The sequence below is a fragment of the Ochotona curzoniae genome, unplaced genomic scaffold, assembly GCF_017591425.1.
Source record: "Ochotona curzoniae isolate NIBS_2020 unplaced genomic scaffold, NIBS_Ocur_1.0 patch258, whole genome shotgun sequence".
Classification (NCBI taxonomy): Eukaryota; Metazoa; Chordata; class Mammalia; order Lagomorpha; family Ochotonidae; genus Ochotona; species Ochotona curzoniae.
This window is the reverse complement of record NW_024466815.1, coordinates 163,304-182,280: the sequence shown is the minus strand read 5'-3', so window position 1 is coordinate 182,280 and position 18,977 is coordinate 163,304. Positions and strand designations below refer to the sequence as shown.

Below are 18,977 nucleotides of genomic sequence, written 5' to 3'. Positions count from 1 at the left end.
GGGCAACTTCTGTCTGGAGCCTGGGGTGCCATGCTGGGCCTGGGGAGAGTGTAGGACCTCCAGGCCATGGATCGTAGCAAGCTGTACTGTACCACATTAGGCATAGCACACACAGCCGAGCTCCAAGTCCCACCAAGTCGGATGGTATTAGGCTAGGAAGAACACATGGGCACACATACCAAAACCCAAAACTCTAGAGGCACTGTGTTGGGCCAAGGAGCCCTGGTCGCTGCTGGCACAAGAGGTAAGAGTCCAACAAGACACCCAAGATGGACGTAGTACAGCTGGGACTCAAATACACCTTTGTAGAATGGCAACATCGCAGGCTGTGGCTAAACCTAGTGCACCACAATGCCAGCTCATCCATTTCTTTTCTTTTCTTTTTTATGTGAAAGGCACTGAGACAGGAGGGACAGAAAGATTTTCCATCGCTGGTTCACTCCCCATATGGCCATATCAGCCATAGTTGAGCCAATCCAAAGCCAGAAGCTAGGAGCTTCTGGGTCTCTCATAAGGGTGCAAGGTTCAAAGGACTTTAGGCTGCTTTTCTAAACCATAAGCAGGAAGCTGGGTCAGAAGTGGGGCAGCTGGGCCTGGAACCAGCACCCAGAAGGGCCCTGGTGCCACAGATAGAGGCTTAGCCTACAATGCTGTGGCACCGGTCCCACTTCCATGTCTTAGTCATTTGAAGAATTACTATGAGAATGAACCTGTTGACTTTCCTTTATCTTTCCTCATTCTGTTGTAAGTCATTCTAACATTCTTGGCCTCTGTATGCGACATAAGGAGCACCTTTGCGACATGTCATGCAGCTTCTTGAACCACTGCTTGATTTTACAGTTAGTGAGGTTATGAAGGTGTCCATTCCAAAAGACGTTCCTCAGCCGTAGTGTTTGGCATGAGCTGGGCAAGCACTTGCACATCTGGGCATCAGAAAGCCAACTCAGGGTGTGCAGCCGGCATGTCCACACTTCATCTGGGAGGTTCCACTTGGCGTTTAAAGGAGGTGACAGACAGATTTCCATCTCAGAGTAAATTTATCTCATGACGGCTTATTTGCAGCCACCAGCCTGTCACATCAGGAATGCTTTGCATTGAATAAGAATCTGCTGGGAAGCACACGATCTAAGACTGAGGAATTCTAAGACCACTCGTCCCCGCCCACCACACCCCTGGGTCTCCTCAGTTTCTTGGTTTGGGACTCTCCTTTTTCCCCCTTGGACTGGGTTTTGGTGCTCATAGGTTGTGGCGGTGCCATTGTTCCCTGTGGTGGCAGCTCTGAGCTGCTAGTCGGGCCACACTTCAGGCCAGACACATCTAACCTTGGTGCAGGGCAGGACTTTTCCCCACAATCCCCTTGGATTTTAGCCACTGTAGGTAACAACCAAGGGATTGTGTTTTTTGGCTTCTCATTATTTCACATTATTTTCTTCATGTATCTGTCTAATGAAACACTACCTTGGATCTACCATTTCTGATAGATCATGGCTAACTACACAGATTTATTTGACAAACAATGCTAGAAAAAGGGTGGAGAGGAAACCCCTCCCCAGTGATTCACTCTGCAGATATCTGCAGGAGCTCCAGCCAGGTCTCCCATGAGGGTAGCAGGGCCCTGAGTCCTTGCACTATCTTCCGTTCCTTCCTCAGACTTAACAGTAGGAAGCTGGACTGGAAGTAGCCAGGACCCAAACTGGACTTCCAGTGTGGAATGCTGGCACAAGTGACAGCTCCATCCACTGCACAGTGCTGCTGTCTCATGCCGTCCTTGAGTTAGGATTCACCCAGTACAAAAGTTCGTGAACCTCCACTCACATTCCTGTTTTCCCAGCAGTGCTTTTGCTTTGTTCCAATAAGTCGTGATTATTCTAGCAAGTCCCACTGGTGATGCCAGTCATGTCCCCGAGACCACCCACTGCTCCTCTGGCTGCTTTTGCTGGGCTCAGAATTTGGTGATATTCACACTTGTGGTTTATTGCATTGGAAGGATACAGATTAAAATCAGGAAAGGGTTAAGAGGCTTGGGTCAAAGTCCAAGAGAAATCATTGTAAACTGGAGAGTTGCAGGAGCATGTGTTTAATTGTGTGACACCCAGGGAAAGATCCCAGCCTGGAGAGCCAGCGTGAGGGTACATGCAGTGTCCACATGGCTGGCCTCAGCTACTTAGTCTCAGGTTGCTTCTGAGGTCAAGCCGATAGTGCCCAAAGGCTCAGGCATCTAAAAACACTTAAATCAGCAAGATATTGAAGGGCTCAGAAATGATTTCCCAGCAGCCAGAGGCCCGTTCTTTGGCATGTATAGGGTCTGAACTCCAAGCTACCAGCCTTCCCTGCAGTCACAGCATGTTTATAGAAATGCTCGGTTTGTGTGCGCATTGTTTGCATTCTTTGCCTTCTATCGCCCCTATCATGTTTGGATTACTCCGAGTTTCCCACACTAGCAGGAGGTTGTTTCCGTTCCCCAGCCCAGGACTGTTCACCAGCATGTGAATATTAATTTCTTCTCTCATCTCCCATCCCCCACGGTCCAAGGTCCCAGTTCTAATCTATTGCTTTTCTAGAATGTCTTCCAGAAAAATCTTTTTAAAATTCTTACTCATGTGGAATATATACAGCTTATTACATTTGTTACATGGAGTTCTCCTTTCAGGAGTTGGTGTTGTTCAGCGATGTCGCTATAGACTTCTCGGAGGAGGAGTGGGAGTACCTGGGCCCCGCTCAGAGGGACTTATACAGAGATGTGATGTTGGAGAACTACGGCAACTTGGCATCACTGGGTAAGTGCACCTGCTCCCTGCAATTCAGGAAATGCTCTCTCCACTGGAATTCTAGGGCCGCATTAAATATGTGAGTGTCTGTTCCCTCTTCTAAAACCCTGGTTTGAACTTTGTTTTGTTGGAGTAGTGTGCCTCTCTCAGGCACTTTCATATTTCCTGTTCTTCACCAACCTTGACAGCTTCCCCTGGCTCTTTATGCAATGGACTTTTCTTCTTGGTGTTTAAGGAGATGGATTATGATGGAGAGATGTTTGTGGAACAAGCTATAGAATTTAGGAGTAGAACTTCATTGAAAATGTAGGATGATTCATCTCCTGGCATTTTTTTTTGAAAGCTACAATCTACGAATTTTAAGATTAAAGGACTTTGAAAAGAAGAATCACTGATTATGTCTCGAAGTGGCTTGTTTTTCTTACCAAACTAACTAGAGATAGATCCCTCGTATAAATTTAGATAAAACTTACCCTGCTCGTTTGTCGTCTGATTCCTTCGGTCAGCCTAATGTGAACGTTTTCCACCTCTTCATTCTTCTGCCCAGAAGTTTTTCTGAGGCCTGTTTTTAAAGCATTTTTAAAACGAGTTTTAAGAATTAGACTGAACAATACGTGCCCACATACTCTTCAGCCAGTTCCCCCAGCATTAACAATTTATGTGCGCATCATACAATGAGTAAGCCAGAAAATGAACAAACAATACAATATTGGCAAAATATCGACATATTCAAGTCATTAACCGTCCTGGTAGTGGTTTTTGTACTGATCCAGGATCACACGTTGCATTTAGTCGTCACATCTGCATAGTCCCCTCTGGTCTTGGAAGTTTTTTCTTTCACGAACCATACTGGCCTGTTATTACATAGAATATCCCTGGATTGGTGTGTCTGGTACTTTATGATTGGATTGAGCATATGTGTTTTTGGCAAGAATACCACAGAAATGATGTTATCCCTTTTTCAGTGCATCATATCAGGAGATAAATGATGTCCACATGTCTTGTTACTGGTGATGCTAACTTTGATCTGTTTGTTAAAGTGGCGTCCTCTAGGTTCCGCATTGTAAAGCCACTACTTTTACTTTTGCAAACAGTAAGTAGCTTGTTGTGAAGTACTTTGAAACTCTACAAATATTCTCTTTCTTGTGATACTTTTCCTCACTTATTTTAGTTTTCATTGATGATTCCTGCATGCAATAATCATTTACGCTGGTGTTTGCCAAATGGTGATTTTCTGTTTCCATCATTCTTCTGAGGAAACTGAATTTGCTTTAGGTTCAACCAGCTCTAAGTCACAGTAGGTTTTGGTCTACATATTTTTAATATCCTGTTTCTTTGAGCAGGACTTGCCATTTCTAAGCCAGCAGTGATTTCCCTGTTGGAGCAAGGGAAAGAGCCCTGGGTGGAGAAGGCCGAGTGGTATCCAGGTGAGTGCGGCTTAGGGGCACGGGGTGCACTTTGGGAAGCCCGCACGGGGCAGAGCGGTGATGTACTTGTCCTAAAGTGCTGTAGGATAGGTTCTCTCAGAGGCTTAAGAAAAACTGAAAAATGGGGACAAATAGCAGTTTGGCTTCCCTCCCCGCCCCCCCACACAGAACTGAATGTATTAAAGTATACAAGCTGATAGACTTGAGTGTATGACTGTACTTGTACAATCATCACCAAATTAGGATAATAGCCACTATTGATCACACATATTGTCTCTGATCTAACAGGAAAAATTTCAGTATTTCATTATTGAAGATGTTTCAAAGTATGTTGAGTTACATTCATTGGTACTTGCGTTTTAAGCCCACATGTATTCGTGAAGCAAACGCTACTGAGTCTTGTTTATTGTATATATGGGAATGTATTTGCTAGTAAAAACTTTTTGCACTAGTATTGATGCTGAAAATGTGTTCTAACTGCTTTAGGAGTAAAAACTTGCCCTTCTGCCATGAGTTGATAGTGACTTCTTTATTCTGAAAGACTTTGAGTAGAATTAGTATTTTTCCTTGACAACTTGGTAGAATTCACCAGTTCAAGCCCTGTCTGCCAGGAGAGTGATATCTTTACTATGAATAAAGCTTCTGTAATTGGTATACAATTTGTTTATTATTTGTTTCTTGTGTGATCTATAGTTTGTATATAGTTAGGAATTTTACATATTTTTATAGATATAAGATGGCTCATCTTTCATTTTTACTACTTATGTAGGATTAATGACACTTTTGTCCCTGACATTTGTGTTCTCTTATGCTCCTGATCAGGTTGGCCAAGGGATTTATCAAGCTTGAAGATCTCAGCAACCTAGCTTTTGATTATGTTTGTGGGTTCTAGTAGTCAGTTCTTCAAGTGATTTCTATGTTACGTGGTTTTTTTTTCAAGATTTATTTATTTTTATTGGAAAGTCAGATTTACAGAGAGAAGGAGAGACAGAAAGATCTTCCATCTGCTGGTTCACTCCTCAAGTAGCTGCAACAGTTGGTGCTGAGCCAATCCAAAGCCAGGAGCCAGGAACTTCTTCTGGGTCTCCCATGTGGGTGCATGGAGAGCCATCTTTGAGCCATCTTTGACTGCTTTCTCAGGCCACAAGCAGGGAGCTAGATGGGAAGTGGAGCAGCCGGGATATGAACTGGTGCTCATATGGGATCCCAGTGTGTGCAAGGCAAGCACTTTAGCCACTAGGCTACTGGGCCGAGCCCACACTTATACATTTCCAATTGCTATACCTTCCTTATAAGATGCCCCTTTATGGTTATATCATCTTTGGCAATATAAGTAAGTTTGAAGTCTGTCTTCATCTGATTAAGGATTCCAATTATGCATGCTGTGTCTAGGCTGTTTCATTTCGTCTAAAAGAGGAAAATGTGAGTTTATTTATTTATTTTGTTTTTAGAATTGCCCTCTAGGTATGAGACTGAGGAGGTATCGCTAAACAATGACGCTTTTGAAAAAACACCATTAAAGTGGAAAGTAATGGAAAGTTCTTGCCTTGAGGAATCTTGCTTTGAAAATGTTTGGGAATACGACGAAAACGCTGAGACACAACCGGAAATTAAGGAAGAAATTTTGGAGCACGTGATTGAACCATTTGAAGATACATCAGCTGAGGAGACATCATCTGACTTTATCCCACCTGCACCATACGGTCTAAGTCAGATCCTTCAGAGTGGAGAGAAGCTCTATGAATGTAAACTCTGTGAAAACCTGACTCAGTATGTAAGAATCTATAACAATGACAAACTTAACCCAAGGTGTGAGAATAACTTTATGTTTTACACAGATCACATGAAACATGAGCAAAGTGTTCCTGGAGTAAAATATGAGGAGTTTCAGGATAACAATGACTTTGCTTATGACTTTCCACTTAGTCAATATCAACTCCTATCAAATTATAATAATGAGTATCAGTTATGTGGAGATACCTTTAGAGGTCATAGCTACCTTGCCCAACATAATGGAATTCATATTGGTGAGAAACCCTATGAATGTGAAGAATGTGGGAAATCGTTTATCTGCTTCTCAACCTTGATTCAGCACAAGAGAATCCATACTAATGAGAGACCCTATGAATGTATGGAATGTAGGAAGACTTTCAGGCAGAGTGCAAATTTAACCAGACATCAAAGAGTTCACAGTGGTGAGAAACCCTATGAGTGTAATGAATGTGGGAAGGCCTTTACTTGGCTTTCAAACTTGAACAAACATCAGAGAATTCACAAAGGTGAGAAACCCTTTGAGTGCAAAGATTGTGAAAAGGCTTTTCTCTGTTACTCAACCTATATTCAACACCAGAGAACTCATACTGATGAGAAACCCTATGAATGTCAGGAGTGTAGGAAAGCCTTTAGGCAGAGAGGACACCTTACCCAACATCAGAGAATCCACACTGGCGAGAAGCCATATGAATGCAAGGAGTGTGGGAAGGCTTTTGCTTGTGTTTCCTACGTTAATAGACATCAGAGAATTCACACTGGGGAGAAACCATACGAGTGTAAAGAATGTAAGAAGTCCTTTATTGATTGCTCAACTCTTATTCAACATCAGAGAATTCACACTGGGGAGAAGCCCTTTGAGTGCCAGGCATGTAGGAAGGCCTTTAGGCAGAGGGCCCATCTCACTCAGCATCAAAGAATTCATACTGGTGAGAGACCCTATAAGTGTAAGGATTGTGGGAAGGCCTTTACTTCTGTTTCACAAGTGAAAAAGCATCAGAGAATACACATTCTGAGGTAGGCATCCTAGCGTGCTCACATTTGAGTGAATCCTTACTCAGCACCACCAAATTCGTATTGGAAAGAAACCTTAGAAATTAAGAAATGATCGAAACACTTTCATCGGTCTTTCAGCTATCCTTTTAAATAATGAATTTGTGCTGATAAGCCTTACAAAAGTGAGGTATGTATAAAGACCTACCCTTATACCACAGTGAATATATAGAATTTATGATACGCTTAACGTAGGAAACCCTTGAATTTAACTAGCTATTATAGAACAGCAGACTTATAAAAGAAAATCCAGTGACTATAAATTTCTTCTGCTTTATAACTTATAATTCATTATCAGAAATTCTACAGGAAAGAAATAAAACACTAAATATTCTGTTACCACTAAAACAATAATGATGATTAATATCATAACTAGAGAATAACCATGCTGACTTTCTGAATGTAGAAAAACTTACCTGTAACACGAGTCTTTTGCAACACCTTTGTAGCTTTGCCATTTGCCACCTGTATTTTATTGCCAAGTACTTAAAAAAAAAACTGTCAGGTTACTGATTTCAACTTAGTGGCAAGAAGAAACTATAGTATCATCTCTTTGTTACTGCTTTTGGAACATTCATGTAAGATTTAAGCCTGTGAATAATACAGGGAACTCTACTACCATCCCAGCTTATCCAATATCAAAGCTAGGATGTTTTATTCTGGAACAAAATTAGCATGTAGCAAGTATGAGGCAATACTTATTTAAGCTTATGTAAGTTGAAGTCATAAGATTCATTCTGAAAAGACTGAATTTTTTTAATAGCGCTGATACAAAAAAGTAACGTCTATAGATTTCAAAAAGCAATGTACATTTTCTTACAATAATGCAAGACAGTTAGACACAATTGAAAGTTTTAAAGAAACTTTGTACTTTAAAAACACTACTCTCGCTATGTAACTCCTGGACCACGTGACAAATGCAGCCTAAAATGAAAGGCTGTTTATTTATGAAAGGTGATGAGCAGTCTACAAAATGAAACCCAAGCTCTCTAGATGTTTTGGATAAGCTTTCAAGCAGAAAAGCAATAAACCCAGAATGAACACTGGAACTGTAGCATGTAAATCAGTTTATTCAGTGGGTTGAAATGAGTGCTTAGAGGAAATTAAATGAGTAAACAGTGGACTTAATATAAAAGCTGTTTCGGACGAGCTGATTTATAGACTAGGTCTTGCCTACCATGAATAGGAAAAATGAGACAAATGCAACAATGCAAATGGAAAGGTAGACTATTCAGGCAGTCCATTTTTTAATATCGTGAAGTGTTTTGTAATATTTCAATTTAGTTTGAAATATCTAAACTTTATTTTATGAGAATATATGTTTGTGATTCATGAACCTGTAGAAAGTTGAATAAACTTTCTTCAAGGGAATGACCTTTAGAAAATAGGAGATTGCATTTTTCAAGGAAATTTTGAAGGAAAAGTTACAAAAAGCTTGTTAGTTCCTTCGACAAGGTTAAGTGACCTTTGCAAAAAAGTGAAAAAGGGGATAGGACAATGATAGCATTGCAAGAAGGAAGGGAAATGAGAATACAAGTAAAGGCAGAAAAAATAGAGAATAGGCATGTTGGAAGGATCATATAGTGAGGTAACTTTGTTAGTAATTAAAAAAACTCGTAACCTATATGGACTGGTTATTATAGTTGATTTTTTTTTACTTAAAATAATATGCTATTTACAAGTCACTTAGAACATAATTTCACAAAAGGATTGAGATTAAAAGGATAAAAAAAGTTACACTGATGAGATGCTAGACAAGGAAATATACCCTCAAGAAAAGATTTTAAGGACAAACAATAGTTGCCATGTTTGCAAATATGCTTTTAGATAACACCTCTGAGTAACCATTGCTAGATGAAAATATCTCCGTGGAAGTGCATGCGCACGATTGGTAACTTCTGGAATGCAGTTGTAGTGTCTGGTAGGAAGTGTTCCCAGGAAGCTGAAATCAATCACCTATCCTCAGACGATAGCAGAGGAATTTTACAGAATCAAAGGGAGAATCGATTAGCAAAAACCAAGTTGCAAGTGGAATTTTAATATAGCCTTTTAAAGTAACAGTTGACAGATAGTGGGGTAATTTTTTGGTGAATAAATGCTACACATTCTTAAAAAAAAAAAAAATGTGATTCCCAAGAGGGCATGACAGGATAGAAAGCGAGGTGTGTAAAGAATGTACAGCTTCCGCATTTGTATTCTGCCTGCATAGTGTTATCTTGGAGTCCTGTACCACAGTTAACGGAATCGGACCCTTACTGAGGTACCTGTTTTTTTATCCTTTGAAATAAACACGAGATGACTATCCTTGTATATATTACCTAGTGTCTGTATGCAAATAACGTATCAAAGGTGTATCTGCCGTGAGTTTGCTGGGTCAGTGCCTCTGTGCATTTTTAGTAAGGCCAAATTGCCTTTGTTTAGTTCTACTAATTTACATTCCTTCCTACAATGTAGTAGTAGAATGCCCATCTCTCTATATAAGGGGTTTTCAGAAAGTTTGTGGAAAATGTGTATTATGAAAAGAAACTATGCAAGGATTTCAAAAATAACTTTTTTTTGCACCAAAATAAACTTTAATTCCATTTTTCCACAAACTTTTTGAATTACCCTTATACTTAACGCTGAAACGGTTTTGTAAACTCTAAATTCTTGCTGGTCTGTTAGTGGGAAGTGTTACTATACTTTTAATTTGCATTTTTATAACATGTAGTTTGCATTTTCCCTACTATGCATTTTCTTATTTGTAAATACTATTTAAATTTTCTGTGAAATGTGTTTTAATGCCATTTTTTGTTGAGTGGTATTTTTCTAATTGCCTTTTCAGACCTCCACATATGAGATACTAACTTTTCCTTCCCAAGAGTTCGTTATTTTTTTCCACTTAGAAGTTTCAGTTGGTAAATTTACCCATCTGGATTTGTTTGGCTTCTGTTTTTGGTGTTATGTTTATGAATCTTCTTTTTCCACTCCATTATATTTTTTAAAATCCCTAACGTTTGTTTTTTTATGGTTATGTTTTATTTAAGTATTGGGCTTACTCAGAGTTTGGGGGTCTCACACTGAGTTAGGCAGGGACACGGTGTTATTCACAGATGGTCACACACTTGTCTTGTACCAGATACGTAATAACCTACCTTTGTCGTATCACTTTTAAATGTAAACTTTACAATAAGCTAAGTTCCAGTAGGTATTTGGATTTGTTTTTGCCTCTTTATCCTGTTAATCTGCCAGTCTCTTCTTGTATCATAATCCAATTTATTTTGATGTCATGCTTTCTAAAATGTTTTGATAGCTGGGGAGCCTTGAGTCGAGTCCGCTCCCCTCATTACCCTTACTTTTTGCTTGTCTATACTGTTCCACCGTAACTTCTAAGATGCCTTTGTGACTTGTAAATTCCTGCTGGAATCTTTTTTACTTTCAAATTAAAACCTGAAATGACTAAAATTAGAAATGAGTAAACATCATTCTGTCTAGAAACTTGCTTATGCGGGTACAGTATAAATACATGTACTTGAAAACATTGTATGTCCCTGTGTTGTATCCTTTTTATATACATACATCTGCTAATTAGAGCATTTCTGTAGATTGTTCTGATTTCCCCTTAGCATCTCTGATTTCATATGCGAGTCTTTTTCTGTGTATTTTGTGCCCAGTTCACTGAAGTGTGTCTACTTATTATTTTTAAGGGAATCTTTTGGGTTATTATTATATGCAGTTACATCGCATGCAGAAAATAACTTCCTTTTCCTAGTGTGTCACACCTTTGCCTTTAGTAGAAATTATGCAAAATAAAGAGTAGCTAAGAGAAAAATCAAAGCAGTCAAGACATGAAGTTTTCTGAAACCCCGAATGCTCATTCTCATCAACACTAATATTAACAAGTGAATACCTTTAGGCCAAGACACCTCAAAATTGTTACAGTAGAACAAGGTAAGGTTATCAAAATCTGACAAGTGTAGTCATTCCCAAATAAATCTGATACATGTATAGATGCAGAAAATTCAGTGTTAGCATCAGGCGACAGATATGGTTATCAGCAGAGAAAAATTTGATCAGTATGTTTTCATTGGGTTATATAAAGCAAAAATAAGAAAAGTCAGTAATTCACATCTACAGAAATGCACTTTATACATGTCTACACTCATTACATTTAAAAAAAATAATTGCAAATTTACACAGTTGGCAATAAACTAGTCATTTCTCAGAAGTCCACACAGGAGATGAAGGGGACCAAGCCCGATCACAGTAACCAGTGCAATTAGCAGTCACCTCACTGTCATCCTGAAGCCACCTAGATACCACAGGCGGGGGCCCCAATGCAGATTGGGGTGCTTTCCTGTGAAGGAAAGAAAAGATACAAAGGGATAGAACAAGGGAATTCAAAACTAAATACCTGAAAGGGGCAATATGGGTAGGTGGTTCCAGGAGTGCTGAGGCCAGGAATCGCCACAGAATGAATGTAATTTGGAAGACTTCCCCAGGAGCAGAGATCCAACAGCACCGGTGGGATCTAGCTACTTACTGAGCCAAATGTTCTTTGGGGGGCTTGATATTTACATAGTTTTGGGGGGGTTGATGTTTACATAGTTGTTCAGGGTGGAAAGGATCTAGGATCAGAAGCTGGGTGAGTCAATTGTTTACACATTTTCTTTTCCTGTATCTGGGGGAAGGGGTAGGAGATACAAGGGTAGAATCCACGCCAAGTCTCCCAAGCACCTTAGTACCTAGGGATGGGGAACAGCCACCCGATGTCATCCCAGGGTCCCCATTGTGGAACATGTTCTGAGGGTTCTGCTCAAGTGGTTTTCATAGTTCTGAGATGCTGTTGATTATAGCCACTCTGAGGAAATCCTTCCAAGGTCAGTCAGCTGACAGTCTGCCTCAGTCTCGATTGGCCCAGAAATTCACTGTCAAGCTTTGCTGAGGTAGTTGGTCAATTTGTTCTGCCCTCCTTCCCCTGCAAACCAGTGAGTGCTACAGCCCAGCCCAACCCTGCCCAGCACACACTCAGCCCTCATGTTCACCACTGGGCCAGACCACAGCTCTCGTTCCTATTCCTGCCAGCTTGTGCAGTGGAGTGGTCCTGTCTGTCTCACATCCATTCAGATCTTATATACATCATTGGGCATTAAAACCTAACAACCCAACCAATTCCACCCTCCAGCCCACACATATGCACACATACACACAGACCCAGCCCACACAGATAAACACACACAGAGACCCAGGCTCCACACACAGACACTGTGGTCAGGGCCGCTCCTCCAGGGGGCAGGCTTGGTACCAGATGCTGGAGACTGTCAGAGCAAAAGCCCCTCTCTGAGACGTCAAGCACCAGGCAGAAAGATGGCCTTCTGTGTCCTGTCCACTTGCTACACAAGGAATGGACCACCCTCACCCCTTGAGAACACACAGGAGGGGCAGGTGGTACTCTCCATGGCACAGGGCAAATGCCTTCGCTGACATTCACAGGTGCCTCCTCCATCGAGGCCTGTGCCTGGGAGACTGAGGCTGTGTGGAGATGCTGCCTCCAGATTTCCTTCAGCCCCAGCTTGGACCATGTTCTATATGGACTTGTGGGAGCTGCCATCTTTTCCTGCTGCCCCAGTAGCTCACAGTCATATCTGGCAGTAAGGAAACAAAGGCCGTGGCATGTGGAGGGAGGGCTTGTTGCCCTCCAATCTTAGGGAATATGTTGCTTAGCAACTGTGGTGGTCATTGTGACATGAGCTCAGGCCAGTTGCACTTAACATGGGGTGGGCTTGAACTCCAGGGACATGAGCTAGGGAATCAGGACAGGCTGGTCTCATCCTGCCATGAGTCACCAGACCTCAGGATCACCGTGCTTCCCACGCTGCGACAACAGAAGGTGAGGAGGCAGCCAAGTCAGCTGAACGGAAAGAAGCTTCCCAGACCTCAGCCCCAGGAACACAGAACAAATCAAGACCACACACCTAGGGAACTAGCAGAAGAGAAAGTTCCATTCAGAAATGATGGAAACAGCAAACCAGATTCTGAAAGGCAGTAGAGAGAGAGCGACAAAGCATACCCCAGCTTCTGTCTACATCAGATCCCAACCAGGGTGGGAGGATGCCAGCTTGTTGGGCAAAGGTAAGCAGAAAGCACCATGGCCTCTGGCCAGCAGCACAAACTGGCAGCCCTAACTGTAGGAAAATTCCACAGGACTCACTGACTTTAAATCTAGCCTAGAAAGTTGGTTGGGGTCCAAGTGAATACTTCATTCCAAAAAAATAGAAAAGATCCCATATCGCCTCTGCTGCTCCAGGGCTGGGCCTTGCTGCTGCACTATGCTTTATTCTGATCTACAGGATGGCAAGCAGCCCAGTGGCTACCAGAAGCCACCAGAGCCAGAAAGAGGACCCCAACTGGGGCAAGTACCCCAAACCCTGTGGCTGTGGGGATGGTGGGCACATGCCCAGGGCCATGTTCGCTTATTCTTTGTAACCCAGGGACATTTGCTGCCAACTTCGTGGGGCTCCACACCAGTAGCTACCCCTAGGAAGGCTGAGAGGATCAGCTCTAAGGCAAGTGGCTCTACATGTCACACCACAGCGTCCTGAAGCCAGAGATCCAGCCCTACGGTGGTCTTCCATGCCAGAACTGGGGGCTGTCTCCTCGGCTCTGTGGGCCTGAGCCTGTCTGGTCGCTGCTCTGCTCCCTGGTATAACTAGCCTTCACCTCGGCAGAGCCCTCTCTGTGGCCCCTACCTCACTCCCACCAGACCACACTCCCCCAGCACAAGAGCCAGGTAATAACAGCCTGCATTCTCCAGTTCCTGGCTTGTGACTGTCAGGACAGGACACCCAGAGCCACCCAAATCCACGCGGAGCTGGATGGGAAGTGGAGCTGCTGAGATTAGAACCTGTGTCCATATGGGATCCTGGCACATTCAAGACTTTAACTGCTACGCTATCATGCCAGGCCCAGGAAGATCTTTTTCTCTGTCTCTCCTTCTATCTGTAAATCTGCTTTTCAATCAAAACAAATAAATTTTAAATAACAGTATAAAGAAGGAACTATGGCATCAAATTTGCAGACACCAGGATAGGGACACAGGAAACATGAAAGGAGCCTGACAGCTCCTGAAAGACACGGTAACTCTCCGGAAGTGGATCCTGAAGGGAATCCAGGAAACGCCCGAGAAAGTTCAACATAATCACCCTAACGAACGAACGCAATGCAAAAGAACAGACAGTTTCATGAATGAGAAACATAACGGATACAAAAGATAAATTCAATAAAGGTTAGAAATCATTATAAAGAACCAACCATTTTAGAGCTGAAGTTTCAATCAGTGAAAAAAAAAAATACAACGAAGGGCTTCAACAACAGAATAGACCAAAGAATTTCTGATCTGGAAGACAAGCCTTCTGAAATAACCCAATAAAACAAAAATAAAGAGCAAAAATATTTAAAAGATTGAGGAGATACTATATAACATGGGGTATCATATGGACTCCTATAGGAGAAGGGAAGGGACTCCATTAAGAATCTACTAAACGGGACCAGTGTGATGACTCAGCTGGCTAATCCTCCATATCCAAGTGCCAGCATCCATCCCATATAGGCACCAGTTTGTGCGCCGGCTGTTTTCATTTCCCATTCAGCTCCTTGCTTGTGGCCTGGGAAAGCAGTAAAGGGCACTGGGTTGTGTGAAGGATGGCCCAAAGCCTCGGGACCCTGCACCCATGTGGAAGACCCAAAAGAGGCTCCTAGCTCCTGGGAGACACAAGAGTTCGTGTCCTTTTACATTATGAGGGTTCATTTTCACATGTACTCATAAGACCCAGAATAACCACAGTGATCCTGTAGGGAAAAAATTGGCAAAGATAAAGGCATCACAACATCTTATTTCAAAGCACCCTACAAAGCCACAGTTACCATGTTAATATGGTATTGGCATTAAAAACTGACATAGAGATCAATTCAATAGAATATAAATCCCAGAAATTAATCCAGGTACATGGATTAAAAGTTAGTTAACTAACTTTTATTTCTCATTTTATTTTTATTGGAAAGGTAGAGTTACAGGGAAGGAGAGACAAAAAGACCTTTTATCTGTTGGTTCACTGCCCAAATGGCTGCAATGCCTGGACCTGAGTCAATCTGAAGCCAGAAGCCAGAAGCTTCTTCTGGGTGCAGGGTTCCATGCTTTGAGCCATCCTCTGCTGCTTTCCCAAGCCACAGACAGAGAGCTGAATGTAAAGTGAAGCAGCCAGGACACAAACTGGTGCCATGTAGGATCCTGGCTCTTGCAAGAGGAGAGTTTAATGAACTGAGCCATTGCACTGGGCCCATCCAATTGATTTTTGAGACAAGTTTCCAGAACATTCATTGGAGAAAAGATAGTTTTCAGTAAGTGGTGCTGATAAAGTTGGACATTAAATGTAGAAGAGTGAAATTGGACCCCTACCTCTCAGCCATACACAGAAATCAAGATGAATCGAAGGCCTGAATATATACAAGATCTTAAAATTTCTAGGTGATGGAAAGGATACACCTCAAGACCTTGGTATATTTGATGACTTCTTGGATAAGATCCCTACTGTGCAGGCAACCAAAGCTAGACACATGGGATCATATCAAACTCACAACCTTCTGCACAGCGAAGTGATCAATACGATGAAGAGATATCCAACAGAATGGGAGATAATATATGCAAGTCCTTCATCCATCAAAGGATAAATATTCATAATGTTGAAGCAGTCACTCAACCTCAAAACAAAAAGTCACCAAGACCATTTAGTTCTGTCAAGGCACAGGGCCTGGAATGGATAATTCCAAAAGAAATACAAACGGCCAACAAACGTGAGAAGGTGCTCAATCCACCTAGCCATCAAGGAAATGAAAATGTCAACCCTTTCAGAATGGCTGCTACCCAAAAGAGAATGAATGCTGGTGAGGATGTGGAGAAAGGGGAACATGCATACACTGTTGGAGGGAATATAAATTAGTTCATAAAAAGATTAACTCATGTACGTGGTGTATTGCTTTTGTAAGATAAACTCAGACACATGATGTATTGCTTTTGTAAGCAGACAAAAGATACTATCATTGGGAAATAAAATCCGTAAAATCACACTGAAGCCATATCAAGTAGTTTAAGAAAAAAACAAGCATAGCCAGGCATAGCTGGCCAGTCCTGCACGCTGGCATCCCATATGGGCACTGGCTCATGTCCTGGCTGTTCCCGTCCCAATCCAGCTCCCTGCCTATGGCCTGGGAAAGCCATGAGGAGGGTCCAAATCCTTGGGCCCTTTCACCCATGTGGGAGACCTGGAAGAAATTCTTTCAAATCAAAATAGATAATTTTTTAAAAAGTAAACAGGAAAAAATACTTTAATTGCATATTTAATAAGTTTGATTGAATATAGACACTGAACCTTCACCTCCTGCCCCAAAGAACACACTTCTTCATAACCACCTGTCAGCAGAAAGAGAAAATGTGGGTGTCCGGGATAGCAGGTAGGCAGCTCAAATGACACCTCCACTCCTCCGCTGTGTTTGTCTAAAAGAAACTTGAAACAAGTTTTACAAAATATTTAAGCACAACATTGCTTCCTTAATATATTTCATAAGTCCAAAATATTTTTAAAAATATTTGTACGTATTTTACAATGCTAATGAAACATTATTAAATCAACAAGGTCTCAAACCTCATTTCTAAAATATGAACATAAGAAAAAAATGAAAATAACATATGTTCTATACAGATCTATATTAAAAAAAGAAAATTCACATTTAAGAAAAACAAAACATTTTCTAAGATCTGTGCTGAGTCATAGTATGATTAGTGTCCACCTGCAGCTCTGGCATCCCATATGGGCACTGGTTTCTGTGCCAGCTGCTCCACTTCCCATCCAGGTCCTTGCTAGTGGCCTGGGAAAACAGTAGAAGATGGTTTAAGACCTTGGGCCCCTGCACCCATGTGGGAGACCCCAAAAAAGCTCCTGCCTCTGGCTTTGGATCCACCCAGCTGTGGCTGAGGCAACCATTTGTGGAATGAACCAGTGGATGGAAGTGCTTGCTCTCGCTTACTATTTCTCTCTGTAATTTTGCCTTTCAAATATATCTTTTTTAAAAAGTATTTTCTAAGTACAATACAGGGGCCTGCACTGTAGCATAGCAGGCTAAGCTGCCGCTTGTGAAGACAGCATCCCATATGAGAGTCCCAACTTGAGTCCCAGGTATTCTGCTTCTAATCCATTTTCTTGCTAATGTCCCTGGAAAGGTGGACTGCCATCCACTCAGGAGACCAGCCTGGACTTTCAGTCAACTGATTTTTAACAAAATGTGCCAAGAACATACGATGGAGAGGGGGAAAAAAAAACTTTTCCATAGATGGTGCTGGCAAAAATTGGACATACATATACAGAAGAATGAAATTATATCCCCACCTTTCACCAAATGCATGAATCAACCCAAGATGAATCAAAAAGGTGAAGACTTGAAATCACTAGAAGAAAACAGGGAATATCCTTCCGGACACCAGAATAGGCGATGATGTTTTAAATGAAAATCCAAGAGCACAGACAACAGAAGCCAAACTGGACATATGGCATTCCATCAAACTCAGAAGCCATCGTCCAGCAAAGGGAACAATCAATGGAGTGAAAGCCAACCAGGAACTGGTTCTCTTGAGGTTATTTATCTGACAAAGGATTAATATTCAGAATAAAAAAACTCAAACTGTACAAAGAAAAACACCAGTGTCCAGCAAATACATGAAAAACGTTCAACACCATTAGTCATCACCTCACCCCTGGTAGCATGGCTGTTCAAACAAGAAAGTAGCATGTTGGGGTGAAGAAAGGAGGACCCTTTGATACGCTCCATAGGAATGCAAATTAGCACAACCATTACAGAGAGCAGCATGAAGAGTTTTCTAGAAATGAGAAATAAAACTGCCATACTAGCCAACATTCCCATGGAACACGAAATCATTGCTTCTAGGAGTCGTCCCACTGTGTGTACTGCCACCATTCACAGTAGCCAAGATGCAGCACTGACTAAGGTACACATCAGCAAATGCATGGATAAAGAAAATGTGGTGTACACACACAAAATCGGGCAATATTTAACCATAAACAGAATGAAATCCTCCCATTTGAAGTAAAATTATGGAGCTAGAAGAGAAGTCAAGTGCAATGAACTTAGACACAAAAACACCCATTTCATATTCTCCCTCATACATTGGAGTTAAAAATAAAGAACCTCAACATAAAGAAGACTGGGCCTGGCACAGTAGCCTACTAGCTAAAGTCCTTGCCTTGCATGCACCAGGATCCCATATGGGTGCATGTTCTAGTCCCAGCAGTCCTGCTTCCCATCCAGCTCCCTGCTTGTGGCCTGAGAAAGCAGTGAGGACGGCCCAAAGCCTTGGGACCTGTACATGTGTGGGAGACCTGTAAAGAAGCTCTAGGCTCCTGTTGTGGCCAGTCGAGGAGTGAACCAGCAGATGGAAGATCTTCCTCTCAGTCTTTCCTCCTCTCTGTAGATCTGAAGATAAACTCTTTGAAAAAAAGAAGAAGACTGCTTACTATAGGAGGGTGAAGGTTAGAGAAGTTCATATAACATATATGTTAATAATAGGGAAAGCTGGGTGTTGGGCATAGGAGAACTCTGTACCACATTATAATTTTTGCTTTGTAAAATTAAAACTTCTGAAATAAAGCTTTGAAATAGAAGATAAGGTGTCATGCTGTTCCTGGAAACACAGAAAGGCCCCAATCCCCTCTGTCCATTAGCCTCGCCCTGAACATACTGGCGCTTGACTGCAAGCCTGGCTCTCAGCAGCTTTGTTGGGTAAGGGCTCTGCCCTCATCACCCCGCTCCATCCAGGCTGTAAGGTTCCCAAGGGGTTGGGACAACGAGCCTCCCTTGTACAGAGGCAGGATGCATGCAGATTCTCTGCCTGTGTTCTGCCCTTGTGGCTTCA

At 42.0% G+C, this 18,977-nt stretch overlaps 1 protein-coding gene across 1 annotated transcript in view; it reads left to right on the top strand.

Moving 5' to 3' along the window:
- LOC121166871 (zinc finger protein 420) overlaps nucleotides 1-18,977 on the top strand; it is a 211,096-nt gene that overhangs the window by 42,271 nt on the left and 149,848 nt on the right. Inside the window, exon 6 of the mRNA XM_040996185.1 lies at nucleotides 6,184-6,941. Coding sequence (XP_040852119.1) covers nucleotides 6,184-6,941 — 758 coding nt within the window. The remainder of the gene's footprint in view (nucleotides 1-6,183; nucleotides 6,942-18,977) is intronic.